The sequence below is a fragment of the Clinocottus analis genome, unplaced genomic scaffold, assembly GCF_023055335.1.
Source record: "Clinocottus analis isolate CAN_PGR_092001 unplaced genomic scaffold, fCliAna1.0.p SCAF_81, whole genome shotgun sequence".
Taxonomy (NCBI): domain Eukaryota; kingdom Metazoa; phylum Chordata; class Actinopteri; order Perciformes; family Cottidae; genus Clinocottus; species Clinocottus analis.
In genome coordinates, this window is record NW_027176242.1 from 90,001 (window position 1) to 107,500 (window position 17,500).

General features: G+C 46.6%; 3 protein-coding genes and 1 long non-coding RNA gene across 6 annotated transcripts in view; all 4 read left to right on the forward strand.

Moving 5' to 3' along the window:
• The window catches only part of LOC137780670 (phosphatidylinositol 4-kinase beta-like), a 14,143-nt gene extending 13,086 nt beyond the window's left edge, over positions 1-1,057 (forward strand). The window contains exon 14 of the mRNA XM_068568834.1: positions 1-1,057. This exon is cut by the window's left edge and continues 68 nt beyond it. Coding sequence (XP_068424935.1) covers positions 1-114 — 114 coding nt within the window. The 3' untranslated portion in view covers positions 115-1,057.
• A 2,811-nt stretch (positions 1,058-3,868) lies between these two features.
• mindy1 (MINDY lysine 48 deubiquitinase 1) lies at positions 3,869-10,114 on the forward strand. Of its 3 annotated transcripts, none has more exons than XM_068568844.1 (13): positions 3,869-3,980; positions 4,628-4,721; positions 5,759-6,130; positions 6,203-6,532; positions 6,612-6,802; positions 7,077-7,134; positions 7,290-7,354; positions 7,571-7,729; positions 7,816-7,918; positions 8,049-8,191; positions 8,270-8,446; positions 8,905-9,096; positions 9,892-10,114. In XM_068568844.1, the coding sequence occupies exons 3-13, from the start codon at positions 5,782-5,784 to the stop codon at positions 9,961-9,963; spliced, it is 1,839 nt and encodes a 612-aa protein (XP_068424945.1). In that variant the 5' UTR covers positions 3,869-3,980; positions 4,628-4,721; positions 5,759-5,781; the 3' UTR covers positions 9,964-10,114. The 3 variants fall into 3 exon arrangements, with proteins under 3 accessions (XP_068424945.1, XP_068424946.1, XP_068424947.1); XM_068568845.1 differs by having other exon boundaries at positions 3,870-3,980; positions 5,759-6,037; XM_068568846.1 differs by lacking the exon at positions 4,628-4,721 and having other exon boundaries at positions 3,892-3,980.
• A 332-nt stretch (positions 10,115-10,446) lies between these two features.
• On the forward strand, positions 10,447-11,281 carry LOC137780679 (uncharacterized). The gene is made up of 2 exons (XR_011077156.1): positions 10,447-11,012; positions 11,052-11,281. It is a non-coding gene; the product is annotated as an uncharacterized lncRNA (long non-coding RNA).
• A 3,044-nt stretch (positions 11,282-14,325) lies between these two features.
• Positions 14,326-17,500, forward strand: part of LOC137780681 (bcl-2/adenovirus E1B 19 kDa-interacting protein 2-like protein) — a 3,285-nt gene continuing 110 nt past the window's right edge. Inside the window, exons 1-9 of the mRNA XM_068568847.1 lie at positions 14,326-15,076; positions 15,206-15,276; positions 15,378-15,455; positions 15,568-15,711; positions 15,786-16,013; positions 16,136-16,238; positions 16,373-16,504; positions 16,645-16,731; positions 17,193-17,291. Of these exons, the coding sequence (XP_068424948.1) occupies positions 14,769-15,076; positions 15,206-15,276; positions 15,378-15,455; positions 15,568-15,711; positions 15,786-16,013; positions 16,136-16,238; positions 16,373-16,504; positions 16,645-16,731; positions 17,193-17,291 (1,250 nt within the window). The 5' untranslated portion in view covers positions 14,326-14,768. The remainder of the gene's footprint in view (positions 15,077-15,205; positions 15,277-15,377; positions 15,456-15,567; positions 15,712-15,785; positions 16,014-16,135; positions 16,239-16,372; positions 16,505-16,644; positions 16,732-17,192; positions 17,292-17,500) is intronic.

Consider the following 17,500-nt stretch of genomic DNA (forward strand, 5'->3'; position numbering starts at 1 on the left):
CTGACGGAGGAGCAGCTGCAGGTTCTGGTGGAGCAGCTGGTGGACGGGTCCATGCGCTCGCTCACCACCAAGCTGTATGACTCCTTCCAGTACGTCACCAACGGCATCATGTGACCAACGACATCATGTGACCGCGTCATGTGACCAACGACATCATGTGACCAACGACATCATGTGACCGCGTCATGTGACCAACAGCATCATGTGACCAACAGCATCATGTGACCAACGACATCATGTGACCGCGTCATGTGACCAACAGCATCATGTGACCAACAGCATCATGTGACCAACGGGATTTCCATGAGTCCAGGCTGGATGGTTTCAGATTTGATGGTTTTGATGGTTTTCACCCGACAAAAGGAAGTGAAATATTTAGAAAGTGGTTCTGATTTTCGCTCCCTTTGATTTCTTCAACAGTTCATGACGAGAAACCAACGGCCAGAATCTCCGTTAGCTTCAGCTCTACTTTAAGCATGCTAAGTATTAGCACGTCAACTTGCTAACTGTGAGCATGCTAACGTTGGTGCTAAGTGTTAAAAACACAATCATGAATCATTTCTATTGTTTACGTTGGATTTGTTTGACGCAGTTGTTCAATATAATATTTATTGTTATTCATATATATATATATATATATATATATATATATATATATATAAGTACACAGTGCATACTATATAGTACATACCATATAGTATATACCACATCTTACATGGTACACACTACACAGTACATACTACATAGTATATACTACATTCTACATACCAGATAGTATATACTACATAGTACATACTTTATACTATATGCTATATACTACATTCTACTTAGTAAATACTATTACTAAATTCTAAATAGTATATACTATATATTTAATACTATATAGTGTATATGACATTCTATATTGTACATTTTATATAGTCTGTACTATATATTACATAGTGTATATTACATTCTACGTGCGAATAAAAACAGCTAGCGAGGCGTTAGCTAGCGAGGCGTTAGCTAGCGAGGCGTTAGCTAGCGAAGCGTTAGCTAGCGAGGCGTTAGCTAGCGAAGCGTTAGCTAGCGAGGCGTTAGCTAGCGAGGCGTTAGCTAGCGAAGCGTTAGCTTGCGAGGCGTTAGCTTGCGAAGCGTTAGCTTGCGAAGCGTTAGCTTGCGAAGCGTTAGCTTGCGAAGCGTAAGCTAACGTAATCGATGAGTTTTTTTAGTACGAGAACAATGTTTTTGTTGTTTTCTCGTGTCATTGAGGTTTAATGGACCTTCTTCTCGTTTAAGACGTGTTCTCGCTGCTGCCTTCCGACATTCTGATATTTCAAGACTTTTGAAAACAGGATTATAATAATTTGCGTGACAGGTGAAAAAGCAACAAAAAAACACAGTCAAAGTTTATTTAATATGCATGTTTTTTTCACTGAATTATTTAAAAATATATTTTGTCTGTTTTAAAGTGTAGATTCAAATTGAAAAAAGGTCCGGGTTGAATTTCAGAAGAAGTTTTAATAAAAAGGAACTTTTTAATGGATGCAGACGGGTTCAGATGCAAACACTCCCCAATGAATCTGTTCATATTAATGTGTTCCAGGAGATCTGCATAATTAATGACCTGCTCTCTGATTGGCTCGTCAGATACTTTCCTGTGATTAACTCAAACAAGAGTTTATTTTTCTCCATGATCAGTTTCCTGAATATGTGAATATTATTTTGTCTAACAACAATCCACTAAAACATGTATTTTTCTTGTTTGTACTTTACCACTCATAATGATGATGTAACTGTTGTTGGCAGCGCTCACGGTGGCTTCATCCCAGCGCAACGCTTGTTGAGAAAAGCAAGATCAAGTTTTTTGTGTACTTGAAATCACTTCTTTAGAAGCTCACATTTTAGAGAATTAAAGAGAACATCTGTAAACTTAAGATGCAAGTTGAGTTAGAACGTGATGGAAAGAGCAGCAACTAGTTGGCACCACATATATAACAACTAACAGCTAGTTTTTACTGAAAGTGTAATGCTACCTACGAGCTAACTAGCAAGCTAACTTGTGCAACAACATAAATATATTATTCTAACATTACTTGTTAGCCATTAGCTTAACAATAACTCTAATGTAAAATATTTACTTTTGCCAGAATATAAATTACACTTTGAATCTGTTTTACCAGTTAGTAAAAGAGCTTATGCGCTAACAGGATAGCTAATGAAGCTAGCGAACGAACCTAAACACGGTCACACGGTAGTTGGCTAAATAAAAATGAAGGTCTGTTATTTTATTTTCACTTTGTATTTTCTGCGGACTAAAGAAACGGCCAGTTAGCGATCATGAAAAGCTGTTAGCATCCTGGTGGGAATGAGCATTTTACTAAACTAAACCATATAATTGTAAAGATTTTATGAAAAGCGTCTCTCTGGGATGAAGCCAGTAGTGAGTGTTTCGTCATGAACGTCTGTGCAGTTGTTTTTGTTTTGAGCACAAAGAAGCACAGACCTGTTGTTGTGTTAGCCCGCTACCCGTTAGCCCGCTACCTGTTAGCCCGCTGACTGAAGTTTACCAGGAACTGAAGTAGAAAAGAGTCTTTCTGGTTTTTTTGGTTTGTGAATATGTAAAAATGAATTTGTTCTACCGTGAGAATGAAGCGACGCCTTGAGACGTACAGAAGCTACAAACTCTTATCAATGCAACCGCAGGGACGGAGAGCTTTTATATCGGACAAGTTCTACACTTTTAATGTTTTCCTCTCTGACATCGGTGTCGTGATTATTTATATCGACACGTTAGTGGGGACATTTACGAGTCCAATTAAAGAAATATCGGCTGATTCTGTTGAAACCCGTCTCTGCTACTAAAAACCTTTCATTGCCTTCTTTCTCCTTCCTTCCATCAGCTCCGACACCTTCAAGCATTTCTTTGTGAAAAGCTCTTAAAGTGCATTTATCCCGAACAGAACTGTGTCCTGTCCTTTCTGAAGGAATCCTTTGTTGTTTTTAACGTTTAACAGGAAACAAAAGCATCAACAAGGCGCTTTGTTAGCATCCTGAAGCTAACAAAGTTTTATTACCGAGGAGGAGCTTTATGGATTAAGTTAATTAATTAAAAACAATTGAAATGTAAAGAATATGGAATAGCAGTAACTCAACCAACAATTTATACAATTTGATTTATCTTTTTTTTTAATCGGTCAATAAATGACTAATTATAGACAAAGGTAATTTTTAATAAAAAGTGTAAGAATCAGCTTTTCACACAATTATGAGATTTGTGTCATGAAATAACATGAGATGAAAGTTTCATAATTATGAGATATTTGCAATCTTTTTTTTTTTAGAAATGTTAATTGAATATTTGTAATGAGTTAAAAATCTTTTTATAGATTTTATCTAATTATTTTTCCAGATTGGTATAAAACGTAATTAAAAACTATCAATTATGTAATTTTTAATTTATTGTTATTGTGAGACACATTTTTTAATTATGTGATATTCTTCTTTAAAATAAGCTTCTTTACATGTAGAGGAATCCAGAGTTTCCAAAGTTAGAATGTAATCAGACTTCTTGGTGAATAAACGTCCCGCCAGACTCCATTAAAACAACCGGTCATTCCTGTTTACATATTAGTGTAACGTGTCTTACGTCGGTGCTCTGAGCCGATGACTCGACGGTATAAAAAGTTGCTTCCTCATTTAATTAAGTGCTGCTTGGGCGTCACGTGGACGCCGAATTAATCCACGCGATCGCAAGAGGTGAGGACGATCAAAGACAACGATCCTGGATGTTTATAATAGTGGAGGAGAGCAGGTTCTTCTTAAATGGACACGTTCGTCATCACAGTTCTGTGCGGTCTCTGGGCGAAGTTGACCGGATGTGACGTCACGGCACGACTTCCGATGGGCGTGTCTTCATGAGCCTGGCGGAGAGGGATGTAAACAGCTAGCATCCCGTCTCTACAGATACGGACACACGCACGCGCGCGCACCCGGTGCCGGTAAGCCGGAGCTTGTTTTACCGAGTGTTTGTTTGTGTTGACGAAGGAGGGGTCACGTGTTGTTGTTGTTTTTGTTGTTGTCTCTTTTGTGGAACACCAGCTAACTTAGCTGAGTTAGCTTGGTGCGCTAGCGTCAGGTTAGCTAGCTCCTCTTCCTCAGTCACACGCGCGCACGCGCCTCACACCTGTGCTGTGACAGTAACGGGGTCTCCTGCAGGGACACGAGGGGGCGTCACCGGACGGGCCCGTCCTGATGGTCACGTGATGACGAGGGTGACGTCCACACACAGGTGGAACGTTAGTGTACAAGTACTCAGGTGCTCTACTTGAGTACAGGTACTCAGGTACATCCTCAAGTACATCTTTTTACTACATGTCATCTCAGAGGTACATATAGTACTATTGACTGTACTATATACAAAGGTTTATATATATATATATATTTACTTGACCCCTTGTCAGGGTCAAGGACAAGTGGTGAGCAAAGGATGTTCGGAGGTGAGTTCTGGTCTAGTCCAACTCTGATAAAAGACAGGCCAGGTGCATTGTGGGGCTTGTAGGCTCCATATATATATATATATATATAGATAGATAGATAGATATATATTGATGAGACGTGTCCTTCTGTTTCTTCTCGTGTCTGACAGGAAGTCCGTTGACGCTCTGCTGACAGAAGAAGAAGTTTGTTCTGATTACGTTTCATTCGACAGACGACTGTCGGCCATGTTTACACTCAGATAGGTGCATTTGATTCGTGAGCCCTCAAGATGTTGTTAACCTGTTGTTGACCTGTTGTTGACTTGTTGTTGACCTGTTGTTGACTTGTTGTTGACTTGTTGTTGACCTGTTGTTGACTTGTTGTTGACCTGTTGTTGACCTGTTGTTGACCTGTTGTTGACCTGTTGTTGACCTGATGTTGACCTGTTGTTGACTTGTTGTTGACCTGTTGCTGACTTGTTGCTGACCTGTTGTTGACTTGTTGTTGACTTGTTGTTGACCTGATGTTGACCTGTTGTTGACCTGATGTTGACTTGTTGTTGACCTGATGTTGACCTGTTGTTGACCTGATGTTGACCTGTTGTTGACCTGATGGTGACCTGTTGTTGACTTGTTGTTGACCTGTTGTTGACTTGTTGTTGACCTGTTGTTGACTTGTTGTTGACTTGTTGTTGACCTGTTGTTGACCTGTTGTTGACCTGTTGTTGACTTGTTGTTGACTTGTTGTTGACCTGTTGTTGACCTGTTGTTGACTTGTTGCTGACCTGTTGTTGACTTGTTGCTGACTTGTTGTTGACTTGTTGTTGACCTGTTGCTGACTTGTTGTTGACTTGTTGTTGACCTGTTGCTGACTTGTTGTTGACTTGTTGCTGACCTGTTGCTGACCTGTTGCTGACCTGTTGCTGACTTGTTGTTGACTTGTTGCTGACCTGTTGTTGACCTGTTGTTGACTTGTTGTTGACTTGTTGTTGACCTGTTGTTGACTTGTTGTTGACTTGTTGCTGACCTGTTGCTGACCTGTTGCTGACCTGTTGCTGACTTGTTGTTGACTTGTTGCTGACCTGTTGCTGACTTGTTGTTGACCTGTTGTTGACTTGTTGCTGACTTGTTGTTGACCTGTTGCTGACTTGTTGTTGACTTGTTGCCGACCTGTTGTTGACTTGTTGCTGACCTGTTGTTGACCTGTTGTTGACTTGTTGTTGACTTGTTGCTGACCTGTTGTTGACCTGTTGTTGACTTGTTGTTGACCTGTTGTTGACTTGTTGTTGTGTTCACATCAGCTGGTTCTCGGTCCTTCAGCATCATGGCGGACTCCGCCTCTCAGCTGGTGGAGCTCAAAAAGGACCCGACTCCTCACTTAGGAGACGTCACAACGCCGGAGGTCCAGACTGGTTCTCTTCCTGCCAAAGTCCTGAAGGAGGAAGAGGAGGAGGAGGAAGGGGCCACGCCCACACCGCCGGATTCGTCCTCGCTGTCGTCTGAAAACGGGACGATAACCGCCGTCACCACAGAAGAAGAATCTCTGTTGCTTCTACTCGTCAAGACTGGAGGAGAGCCAGGTGAGGGTCAGACCAGGTCCAGAGGTAGACTAGGTCTGGATCCAGGACCAGATCCAGGTCTAGATACAGGACCAAGTCTGGATCCAGGACCAGGTGCTAATCACTTTTCCCACAGATAGCCCCTGTAGACCAGGACCTGGTCTCTGATGTGTTGTGCGTCTTCAGGTCTGGAGCAGGTGGACCTGCCTGCCTCCTGTTCCGTCCCCACTCTGGAGCTCTCCCTGGTCGTGGAGGACGTGTCCTCGTCCCACTCGGCTCTGGGGGGGCGCGGCTGCTCCCCGCCCACCGAGGACCCGAAGGACCAGGACCTGGGTCTGAAGGACCAGGATCAGGACTTAGGTGTGAAGGACCAGTACCCGGGTGTAAAGGACCAGGACCAGGACCCGGGTGTGAAGGACCAGGACCCGGGTGTAAAGGACCAGGACCGGGACCCGGGTGTGAAGGACCAGGACCAGGACCCGGGTGTGAAGGACCAGGACCCGCCGGAAGCTGCTGGTGAGATTCTTTGACTTAAAAACCTGTTTAAATGTTTTGAAAGTACTTCCTGTGACTGTGGTTGTCCTCCCGTCCACAGGGGGCGCTGTGGCCCCGCCCACTCCCGTTGGCTCCGCCTCCACGGCTCCAGAGGCGGGGCCGTCCACACCGGCCTACTACCTGGTGAAGTGGATTACCTGGAAGGAGAAGAAGACCCCCATCGTCACGCAGAGCGAGAACGGGCCCTGCCCCCTGCTGGCCATTATGAACACGCTGTTCCTGCGCTGGAAGGTGAGCTCCTCTTAAAGGGACAGGCGCCACGTTTCCTCTTAAAGGGACAGGCGCCACGTTTCCTCTTAAAGGGACAGGCGCCACGTTTCCTCTTAAAGGGACAGGCGCCACGTTTCCTCTTAAAGGGACAGGCGCCACGTTTCCTCTTGAAGGGACAGGCGCCATGTTTCCTCTGTACTTGTTGGTGGTACTTGTACTTGTTGGTGGTACTTGTACTTGTTGGTGGTACTTGTACTTGTTCGTGGTACTTATACTTGTACTTCTGTGTTTTCAGGCTAAACTGCCGGCTCAGACGGAAGTCGTCACCACAGAGGACCTGATGGCTCACCTGGGTACATTTAAATATTAAAGCTCATTTGAATATGTATTTTTGTTGAACTAAAGACTGAATGTTGAGATGAATTTAATGGATAATTGTGTGTGTGTGTGTGTGTGTGTGTGTGTGTGTGTGTGTGTGTGTGTGTGTGTGCGTGTGTGTGTTGTACAGGAGAGTGTGTGTTGTCTGTTACACCCAGAGAGAAGGCTGACGGGATGGAGCTCAACTTCCAGCAGGTACACACACGCGGACACACACACACACACACACACACACACATTTAGACTCACAGGAAACTTTCAAAGTAAAGTTCAGGAAGGAAATCTGAAACATGTGTGAAACTTCAGCATAAAAACTGTGTGTGTGTGTGTGTGTGTGTGTGTGTGTGTGTGTGTGTGTGTGTGTGTGTGTGTGTGTGTGTGTGTGTGTGTGTGTGTGTGTGTGTGTGTCAGAACATGAGTGATGCGATGGCCGTGCTTCCTAAGCTCTCCACAGGTCTGGACGTTAACGTGCGTTTCACCGGCGTGACGGACTTTGAGTACACACCTGAATGCATCGTGTTCGACCTGCTCAACATCCCGCTGTTCCACGGCTGGCTGGTCGACCCACAGGTGTGTGTGTGTGTGTGTGTGTGTGTGTGTGTGTGTGTGTTATTCTGTAATGAAGCTGTAAGTAAACACCAGGGTTCTTGGTTCAGAGTCCAGAGACGGAGGCTTCTGTTGGGAAACTGAGCTACAACCAGCTGGTGGAGAAAATCATCGACTACAAACACTCAGCGGACAGCAGCCGAGTCAGTGAAGGTAACACACACACACACACACACACACACACGCTGCATTCTCTCTACTGACCACCAGGGGGCGACTCCTCTGGTTGTATAGAAGTCTATGCTTCATGTGTGTGTGTGTGTGTGTGTGTGTGTGTGTGCAGGTCTGGTAGCAGAACAGTTCCTGGAGTCCACAGCCACCCAGCTGTCGTATCACGGTCTGTGTGAACTCAACTCGACGGCTTCAGAAGGAGAAATCTCTGTTTTCTTCAGGAACAACCACTTCAGTACCATGATCAAGCACCAGGTGGAGACACACACACACTGGCGCAGACACACACTGACACACACCTGTACCTGCCGTTGACCCGCTGCTGCTCCTCAGGGTCACCTGTACCTGCTGGTGACGGACCAGGGCTTCCTGCAGGAGGAAGGTCTGGTCTGGGAGTCGCTCCATAACGTGGAAGGAGACGGAAACTTCTGCGACTCCGACTTCAGGCTCTGTCATCCTCCTCAGAGGCCGGCGGCCAGAGCCCAGGACCAGCAGAGGCAGATAGACCAGGTGAGGCCGGGTAGACCAGCTGAGACCAGCTAAGACCAGCAGACAGACCAGGTGAGGACAGGTAGACCAGGTGAGACTAGCAGACAGACAGACCAGGTGAGGACAGTTAGACCAGGTGAGGACAGGTAGACCAGGTGAGACTAGCAGGCAGACAGACCAGGTGAGGACAGGTAGACCAGGTGAGGACAGGTAGACCAGGTGAGACCAGCAGACAGACAGACCAGGTGAGGACAGGTAGACCAGGTGAGACTAGCAGACAGACCAGGTGAGGACAGGTAGACCAGGTGAGGACAGGTAGACCAGGTGAGAACAGGTAGACCAGGTGGGGACAGGTAGACCAGGTGAGGACAGGTAGACCAGGTGAGAACAGGTAGACCAGGTGAGAACAGGTAGACCAGGTGGGGACAGGTAGACCAGGTGAGGACAGGTGTGTGGCTGACCCTGTGTGCTGGTCTTAGGACTACCTGGTGGCGGTGTCCCTGCAGCAGCAGCAGGGCGGGGCTCCGGGCCCCCTCAGTGACCTGGAGCTGGCCCAACAGCTCCAACAGGAGGAGTACCAGCAGCAGCAGCAGCAGCAACAACAACAACCACAACAACAACAACAACAACAACAACAACAACCACAGGGATCCCAGCAGGCAGCACAACAGGTACTAGAACATGTAGTACAAGTAGAACATGCAGTACAGGTAGAACATGCAGTACAAGTAGAACATGCAGTACAAGTAGAACATGCAGTACAAGTAGTACATGCAGTACAAGTAGTACATGCAGTACAGGTAGTACATGCAGTACAGGTAGTACATGCAGTACAAGTAGAACATGCAGTACAAGTAGAACATGCAGTACAGGTAGTACATGCAGTACAAGTAGAACATGCAGTGCAAGTAGAACATGCAGTACAGGTAGTACATGCAGTACAAGTAGAACATGCAGTGCAAGTAGAACATGCAGTACAGGTAGAACATGCAGTACAGGTAGAACATGCAGTACAAGTAGAACATGCAGTACAAGTAGAACATGCAGTACAAGTAGAACATGCAGTACAAGTAGAACATGCAGTACAAGTAGAACATGCAGTACAAGTAGTACATGCAGTACAAGTAGAACATGCAGTGCAAGTAGAACATGCAGTGCAAGTAGAACATGCAGTGCAAGTAGAACATGCAGTACATGTAGTATAAGTAGTACATGCAGTAAAAGTAGAACATGTAGTACAAGTAGTACAAGCAGTACAAGTAGAACATGCAGTACAAGTAGAACATGTAGTACAGGTAGAACATGCAGTGCAAGTAGAACATGCAGTACAAGTAGTACATGTAGTACAAGCAGCACATGTAGTACAAGTAGAACATTTCAGGACAGTTTTTCTTGTTTTCTGAATATTCCTGTGTGGCGACGTCACCGTGATGATGACGATGATGATGACGTCACTGTGTTTCCAGGTCAGAGGTCAGGGGTCACAGCAGGGCGGAGCCAGGAGAAGAGACAAGGACTCGGACTGTGTCATCCTATAGACTCTTCCTCATCTTCATCTTCATCTACGACGAACCACCAAACTCCCCGAGTCCACGCTCTCTCTCTCTCTCTCTCTCTCTCTCCCTCTCTCTTTCTCTGGCTCTCTCTCTCCCTCTCTCTCTCTCTGTCTCTCTCTCTCTCTCTCTCTCTGTCTCTCTTTCTCTCTCTCTCTCTCCCTCTCTCTCTCTCTGTCTCTCTCTCTCTTTCTCTGTCTCTCTCTCTCTCTCTCTCTCTCTCTCTCTCTCTCTGTCTCTCTCTCTCTCTGTCTCTCTCTCTCTCTGTCTCTCTCTCTCTGTCTCCATCTCTCTCTCTCTCTCTGTCTCTCTCTCTCTCTCTCTCTCTCTCTCTCTCTCTCTCTCTCTCTCTCTCTCTCTCTCGATGCCAAACCCCAGTGCTTTGTTGTTTTGTTGTTCATCTGGTTTCAGATGTTCCATGTTTGGAAAAGTTTGTAGAATACTAACCGCTTTATTAATGGTTTATTAATGATTTATTAATGTTTATAATGATGTATTAATGGTTTATTAATGCTTAACTGATCGATCACAACGTTTCTTTCTGCAGGTTGTGAGAAACAGTTTTAGGAAAGATAAAAACAAAATGCTAAATACCAGAAATTCTGTATGAACTATAAATAACTGCGTTAATAAGTCATTAATAAGTCTTTAATAATATATGAGCTCACTTTATAAGTCATCCGCAGTTACATAATGTTAATACCTTGTTAATAAATACATATAAGAGATGAATGTGTTATAACTGATCTATAAACAGTTATTACACATTAAGAAAGCTGTTACAACATTTTGAAGGGAAACTCTGGCAGCACCAGTCTCCCCAGTAGTACTGGTTCTGGTTACTAGTTCTAGTTACTGGTTACTGGTTCTGGTTACTGGTTCTAGTTACTGGTTCTAGTTACTGGTTCTAGTTACTGGTTCTGGTTACTGGTTCTGGTTACTGGTTCTAGTTACTGGTTCTGGTTACTGGTTCTAGTTACTGGTTACTGGTTCAAGTTACTGGTTCTGGTTACTGGTTCTGGTTACTGGTTCTAGTTACTGGTTCTGGTTACTGGTTCTAGTTACTGGTTCAGGTTACTGGTTCAGGTTACTGGTTCTGGCTCTGTGGAGATGCCCCGCCTCCTTTGGTGACATTGATCCCGTCCAATGAGCATGTAGGTGAACTCTAAAGTGGGCGGAGCCAGCAGCTTTCAGTGTGACATGCAAACGAGCTCTGAAGTTTCAAACTGGTTTCATCCAGATGTTCCAAACCTGTGTTCAGACTGGTTATTGATTATCGGTAAATAAACAACAACAATCTTAATGAACATGAGCGTTCTTGAAAGAAAACATCAAGTTATTGTAGTTTTAGGCTTCACAATGGTGTAATTATATATTAATTTAGTGTTTATTACTTCACCTGTTTATTAAGCATCAACATTTAAAAAGAGTTCATTTTATATGGATGAAGTTTTTAAGTCACCAAACATCTGGAAGGGTTCGATGCCCGTCTGTCCCGTTTGATTTTTATTTCATTTATTGTGAACGAAAACTCGAAGATAATGAAAATATAATAAACTGATGAAACAACAGAAATACAAAACACTTAAAAATGATTTAAAGATGTTGACTCATTAAGTCATAAATATGAAATATAAAGTCATATATATTTCATATTCATGACTTCATATTTTATATATATATAAAAATATAAAAACATATGAAATATAAAGTCAAATTTATTAGATATAAATACCCAATAACTTTATTAATTATGGACGACGCTGTCGTGGTTCATCTCATTTTGGCCTCTCTAGGCTTCCGTAGTGGACGAACTGAACAGCACGTGAGACTGAAGCCACGCCCCTTTAACGCAGGATTTAAAGCCACAGTACGTCTTCAACTGAGTGGTAGAAGTGTTTGTTTCCTCTGATCGTTCAAACTTTCCCATCATGCCTCTGTGTTTTCTGGGCGTCGCCGGTACTACCGCTGTCGTCCGGTGTGTTTTAAGGCGTCGGACCGCTTCGTCGTGTTTAATTTGTCATGATGTCAAATTATCAGTAAAATCTTAATAAAACTGCCAGGTGTCGCCTCCTTTATTTGTTGTTGTTTACTCACATACAGATTAACGCTGACGATGACATCGTGACGCTCCAGCAGATGGATGACGTCATGAGCATGTGAGGGACATAATCACGGCTCTGAAGCTGCTCTTACAACACAAGTGTTGTGAAAAAAACGATGAGAAGGAGGAAGATGACAACAGATGAGTGACAACTTGTTTCTCACTCAACGGTATTTAAAATAATTAATTTATTAACCTCTGAGGTGCAAGCAAAATGTAGTGGAGGGGGCGGGGCTTTGTTAGAACGTAATCTAGGGGGGCGGGGCTTTGTTAGAACGTAATCTAGGGGGCGGGGCTTCTTCCCAATGAGTCAAAAGTCAACTTTAAGTCACCTGACAGACGGGAAAAATACCTCGTGTGTGTGTGTGTGTGTGTGTGTGTGTGTGTGTGTGTGTGTGTGTGTACTCAGCAGGTAGGGGCACGCTGCTTGTACAGTCGTGTAACAGGGCGGGGCCCTCACCACACCTCCAGTCCTGTTGGCTGAGCACACACACACACACACACACACACACACACACACACACACACACACACACACACACAGGTGAAGGTGTTAGAGTCCGCTCATAAACATCACCAGGTGAGCTGCAGGTTCCTCAGTGATCTCTGCTGTCTGCCTTGAACCTCTCTCTCTCTCTCTCTCTCTCTCCTCTCTCTCTCTCTCTCCCTGAACCCGTCTCTCTCTCTCTCTCTCTCTCTCTCTCTCTCTCTCTCTCTCTCTCTCTCTCTCTCTCTCTCTCTTCTCTCTCTCTCTGAACCAGCTTCCTGTCGACTCCCTGAAAGCAGCCGTGAGTTTACCTTTTCATTCTTTCAGTGTGTTATTGAGATAACACACGAGTACTTCGTGTGTTATCTCGTGTGTTTCAGATTATTAAACTAAATGATAATAATAATAATAATAATAATAATAATAATAAAGAAACTGAGACGTTACGTTTAGCTGACACTTTTATCCAAAGCGACTCACAAGTTGCTCTCTAACTGGAGACACAGCAGCAGTTCAGAGTCAAGTGTCTTGCTCAAGGACACGACGACAAGGACTAGCGGAGCCGGGGCTCGAACCACCGATCCTCTGATTCGAGATGGGCACGCATACACTGAGCCACATGCTAACTACTGAGCCACATGCTAATCACTGAGCCACATGCTAATCACTGAGCCACATGCTAACTATTGAGCACATGCTAATCACTGAGCCACATGTTAACTATTGAGCCACATGCTAACCACTAAGCCACATGCTAACCACTGAGCCACATGCTAACTACTGAGCCACATGCTAACCACTGAGCCACATGCTAACTACTGAGCCACATGCTAACTACTGAGCCACATGCTAACCACTGAGCCACATGCTAACTACTGAGCCACATGCTAACCACTGAGCTACATGCTTAACTACTGAGCTACATGCTAACCACTGAGATATATGCTAACCACTGAGCCACACAACTTTAAACAAGTGTACTGTGAGTCTGTGAAAGTGTATTTAAATATGAGTCTGGTGGCGGAGATGTGGTTAGACTGAAGAAGAAGAGGGAAGAGGGGATGAGGGAGGAGGGGATGAGGGAGGAGGGGATGAGGGAAGAGGGGATGAGGGAGGAGGGGATGAGGGAGGAGGGATGAGGGAAGAGGGGATGAGGGAGGAGGGGATGAGGGAGGAGGGGATGAGGGAGGAGGGATGAGGGAAGAGGGGATGAGGGAGGAGGGATGAGGGAAGAGGGGATGAGGGAGGAGGGGATGAGGGAGGAGGGGATGAGGGAAGAGGGGATGAGGGAGGAGGGATGAGGGAGGAGGGATGAGGGAAGAGGGGATGAGGGAAGAGGGGATGAGGGAGGAGGGGATGAGGGAGGAGGGGATGAGGGAAGAGGGGATGAGGGAGGAGGGGATGAGGGAGGAGGGATGAGGGAAGAGGGGATGAGGGAGGAGGGGATGAGGGAAGAGGGGATGAGGGAAGAGGGGATGAGGGAGGAGGGATGAGGGAAGAGGGGATGAGGGAAGAGGGGATGAGGGAGGAGGGGATGAGGGAGGAGGGGATGAGGGAGGAGGGGATGAGGGAGGAGGGATGAGGGAGGAGGGATGAGGGAGGAGGGATGAGGGAAGAGGGGATGAGGGAAGAGGGGATGAGGGAGGAGGGGATGAGGGAGGAGGGGATGAGGGAGGAGGGGATGAGGGAGGAGGGATGAGGGAAGAGGGGATGAGGGAAGAGGGGATGAGGGAGATGATCCTGGAGCATTGGTGGGGGCTGCCAGCTGAAACGTGGGCGTTGGTGGTTCCTGTCCAGTCTCTGATCCACCAGAGCGGTTCTGCCTTTGGGGGTGGAGTGAGCAAAGAGTGATGTAAGAGTGAGCAAAGAGTGATGTAAGAGTGAGCAAAGAGTGATGTAAGAGTGATGTAAGAGTGATGTAAGAGTGAGCAAAGAGTGATGTAAGAGTGAGCAAAGAGTGATGTAAGAGTGAGCAAAGAGTGATGTAAGAGTGAGCAAAGAGTGATGTAAGAGTGAGCAAAGAGTGATGTAAGAGTGAGCAAAGAGTGATGTAAGAGTGAGCAAAGAGTGATGTAAGAGTGAGCAAAGAGTGATGTATAGTTGCGGTATGTCTCTCACCTGTAGACGGGTCCTCACAAGAGGGCGGCTGCTTTTTAAAAGCTTGATGTTGATGTGATTGTGTTTGTGAGAAGGAACAACATGGAGTCCAGAGAGGAAGAAAGAGATGAACCAGGAGAGGAACCAGGAGAGGAACCAAGAGAGGAACCAGGAGAGGAACCAGGAGAGGAACCAGGAGATGAACCAGGAGATGAACCAGGAGAGGAACCAGGAGAGGAACCAGGAGAGGAACCAGGAGATGAACCAGGAGATGAACCAGGAGAGGAACCAGGAGAGGAACCAAGAGAGGAACCAGGAGAGGAACCAGGAGAGGAACCAGGAGATGAACCAGGAGAGGAACCAGGAGAGGAACCAGGAGAGGAACCAGGAGAGGAAGAGTCCCCCTCACGGTTCATTTTTTACTTTAGTTAACTTTTAACAAAATATACTCAGAGGACCAAATATTCAGGTTACAGCTCCTCCTCCTCCTCTTCTTCCTCCTCCTCCTCCTCTTCCTCTTCCTCCTCCTCCTCTCTCAGTTTTCTGTCTCCAGTCATTAATGAGTTGGTTCCAGAGCAGAACTCTTCGCCATCACCTGCAGAGCCTCCAGGTAGTTTTACATCAAATTATCAATTGAATGACTTTATGTTTCATGTTTCTATCGTCACGGTTACGTCTGCACACATTCGTGACCTCACTTCCTGTCTGCAGCTCCTCCCAGCAGTCTGGCTTTCTCACAACCAACGAAGAAGAAAGTCCTGGTGGCTCCAGCTCTCAGTCTGTCTTTAGGTAATGATCATCATTATAAACCCTGAACTCGTCCCACGGCCGAGACAAAGAATAATTAAAACTAATATTAATAACGATCCTAATAATGCCATAAAATAATAATCTTCTGCAGGTCGCAGCGAGTCGACGGTTTCAGGCGACTTCTCCTCGTCCTTCCTCTCGCCCTCCCCTGACGATGACGATGACTTCGACCTGGACGGCATGGAGACGCCCTCGGACAGCGAGTCCCTGCCCTTCCCCTTCTACGACCTGGAAGGTGAGAGGTCAAAGGTCAAACACCTGTTAAAGTCGACCCTTTTTAAACCGCCTCCTCCCAACTCTTTTCTCCAGGTGAGCTGCGGCGTCTCGGCGTGGCGTCCCGGCGCCGCAGGCCGTTGGGCTCCCGGGCCGGTTCTGGTTCAGAGGCCGAGCACAGCGGAGCCGGAGCTCTGGAGCGAGAGGACGTGGTGGACGAGCGCGGCACCAGGTGGCGCTGCTTCTCCACCGGCGAGCCGCCGCAGGAGAGCCGGGTCAACATGAGCGTCCTGCAGCCGTTCCTCAGGGTGCTGTCTCACGGAGGTGACCTCACCTGTGTGACTCCTCCCCCCACTGACCTCACCTGTGTGACTCCTCCCCCCACTGACCTCACCTGTGTGACTCCTCCCCCCAACACCTTTAACACCTTCTCTGTCACCTCTCAGGTTACTATGGAGACGGGATGAATGACATCATCGTGTTTTCTTCCTGTTACCTGCCGCAGAACAGTCTGGAGAACTACCCGTACGTCATGGATCACCTGTTCAGGTAGAGGACCCAACCTGACCCATTGAGGAGTGATTGACAGCTGCAGGGAGTGATGGACAGCTGCAGGGAGTGATTGACAGCTGCAGGGAGTGATGGACAGCTGCAGGGAGTGATTGACAGCTGTCTGTCAGCAGGTACGTGGTGGGCACTCTGGACCTCATGGTGGCCCGGAGCTACCTGGTGGTGTACCTGTGTGCTGGAGGCCAGAAGGACAAGCTGCCCGCCATCAGCTGGCTGAAGGAGGCCTACACCACCATCAACCACAGGCCAGTCCAGCAGGGGGCGCCACCAAGCATGCACCATGAAGCGCTCCTCTTTTTACCTGCCTGTGTGTGTGTGTGTGTGTGTGTGTGTGTGTGTGTGTGTGTGTGTGTGTGTGTGTGTGTGTGTGTGTGTGTGTGTGCAGGTTGAGGAAGAACCTGAAGGGTTTCTACGTGGTTCATCCCACCTGGTACATCAAGGCCCTCGCCACCATCATCAAACCCTTCATCAGGTCTGCTTCCTCCTCCTGCTCTTCCTCCTCCTCTTCCTCCTCTTTCTCCTCCTCTTCCTCGTGAATTGAGTTCATTTAGTAAAGCCAGCTTCCCTTCAGAGGTTTTGTGTTCTGATGTGTCGTCCTCTGAGCCGCCACCAGGGGGCGAGCAGATGTTCGGGCAGCTTGATACACAAACCAACCTAAAGCTCATGTCTCCTCCTCCTCCTCCTCCACATCCTTCTCCTCCTCTTCCTCCTCATCCTCCTCCTCCTCCTCCTCCTCCTTCTTCTCCTCCTCCTCCTTCTTCTCCTCCTCCTTCTCCTCCTCCTCCTCCTCTTCCTCCTCCTCCTCCTCCTCCTACCCCTTCTCCTCCTCCTCCTCGTTCTTCTCCTCCTCCTCCTTCTCCTCCTCCTCCTCCTCCTTCTTCTCCTCCTCCTTCTCCTCCTCCTCCTACCCCTCCTCCTCCTCCTCTTCCTCAGCTCTAAGTTCAGCAGGAAGCTCCGGTTCGTGTCCAGCCTCCTCCTCCTCTCCCAGCTGGTCCCTACTGAGCATGTGCAGATCCCAGACTGCGTCGCCCAGTGAGTTTCCCTCCACTTCCTGTTTCAGACAGGAAGCTGAGAAGTTGAAGTATTCTTGTTACGCAGCTTTTAAGAACTAAACTAAATATTAAAGACATCAGAAGAAAAACCTTTGATTCTTCTTCACGTGGTCAAAGGAGCTCTGGTCGGATTTCAAGTCATTAGTTTTATATTTTAAATTAAATCCTGCAGAAAGTTTCATCCAAATG

What these genes read in the sequence shown, in the direction of transcription:
- mindy1 (XM_068568844.1), top strand. Translation starts at nt 5,782, where the DNA reads ATGGCGGACTCCGCCTCTCAGCTGGTGGAGCTCAAAAAGGACCCGACT. An exon ending in CGCTGTTCCTGCGCTGGAAG is followed by an intron (nt 6,803 to 7,076) that starts GTGAGCTCCTCT and finishes CTGTGTTTTCAG; the next exon opens with GCTAAACTGCCGGCTCAGAC. An exon ending in AGCAGAGGCAGATAGACCAG is followed by an intron (nt 8,447 to 8,904) that starts GTGAGGCCGGGT and finishes TGCTGGTCTTAG; the next exon opens with GACTACCTGGTGGCGGTGTC.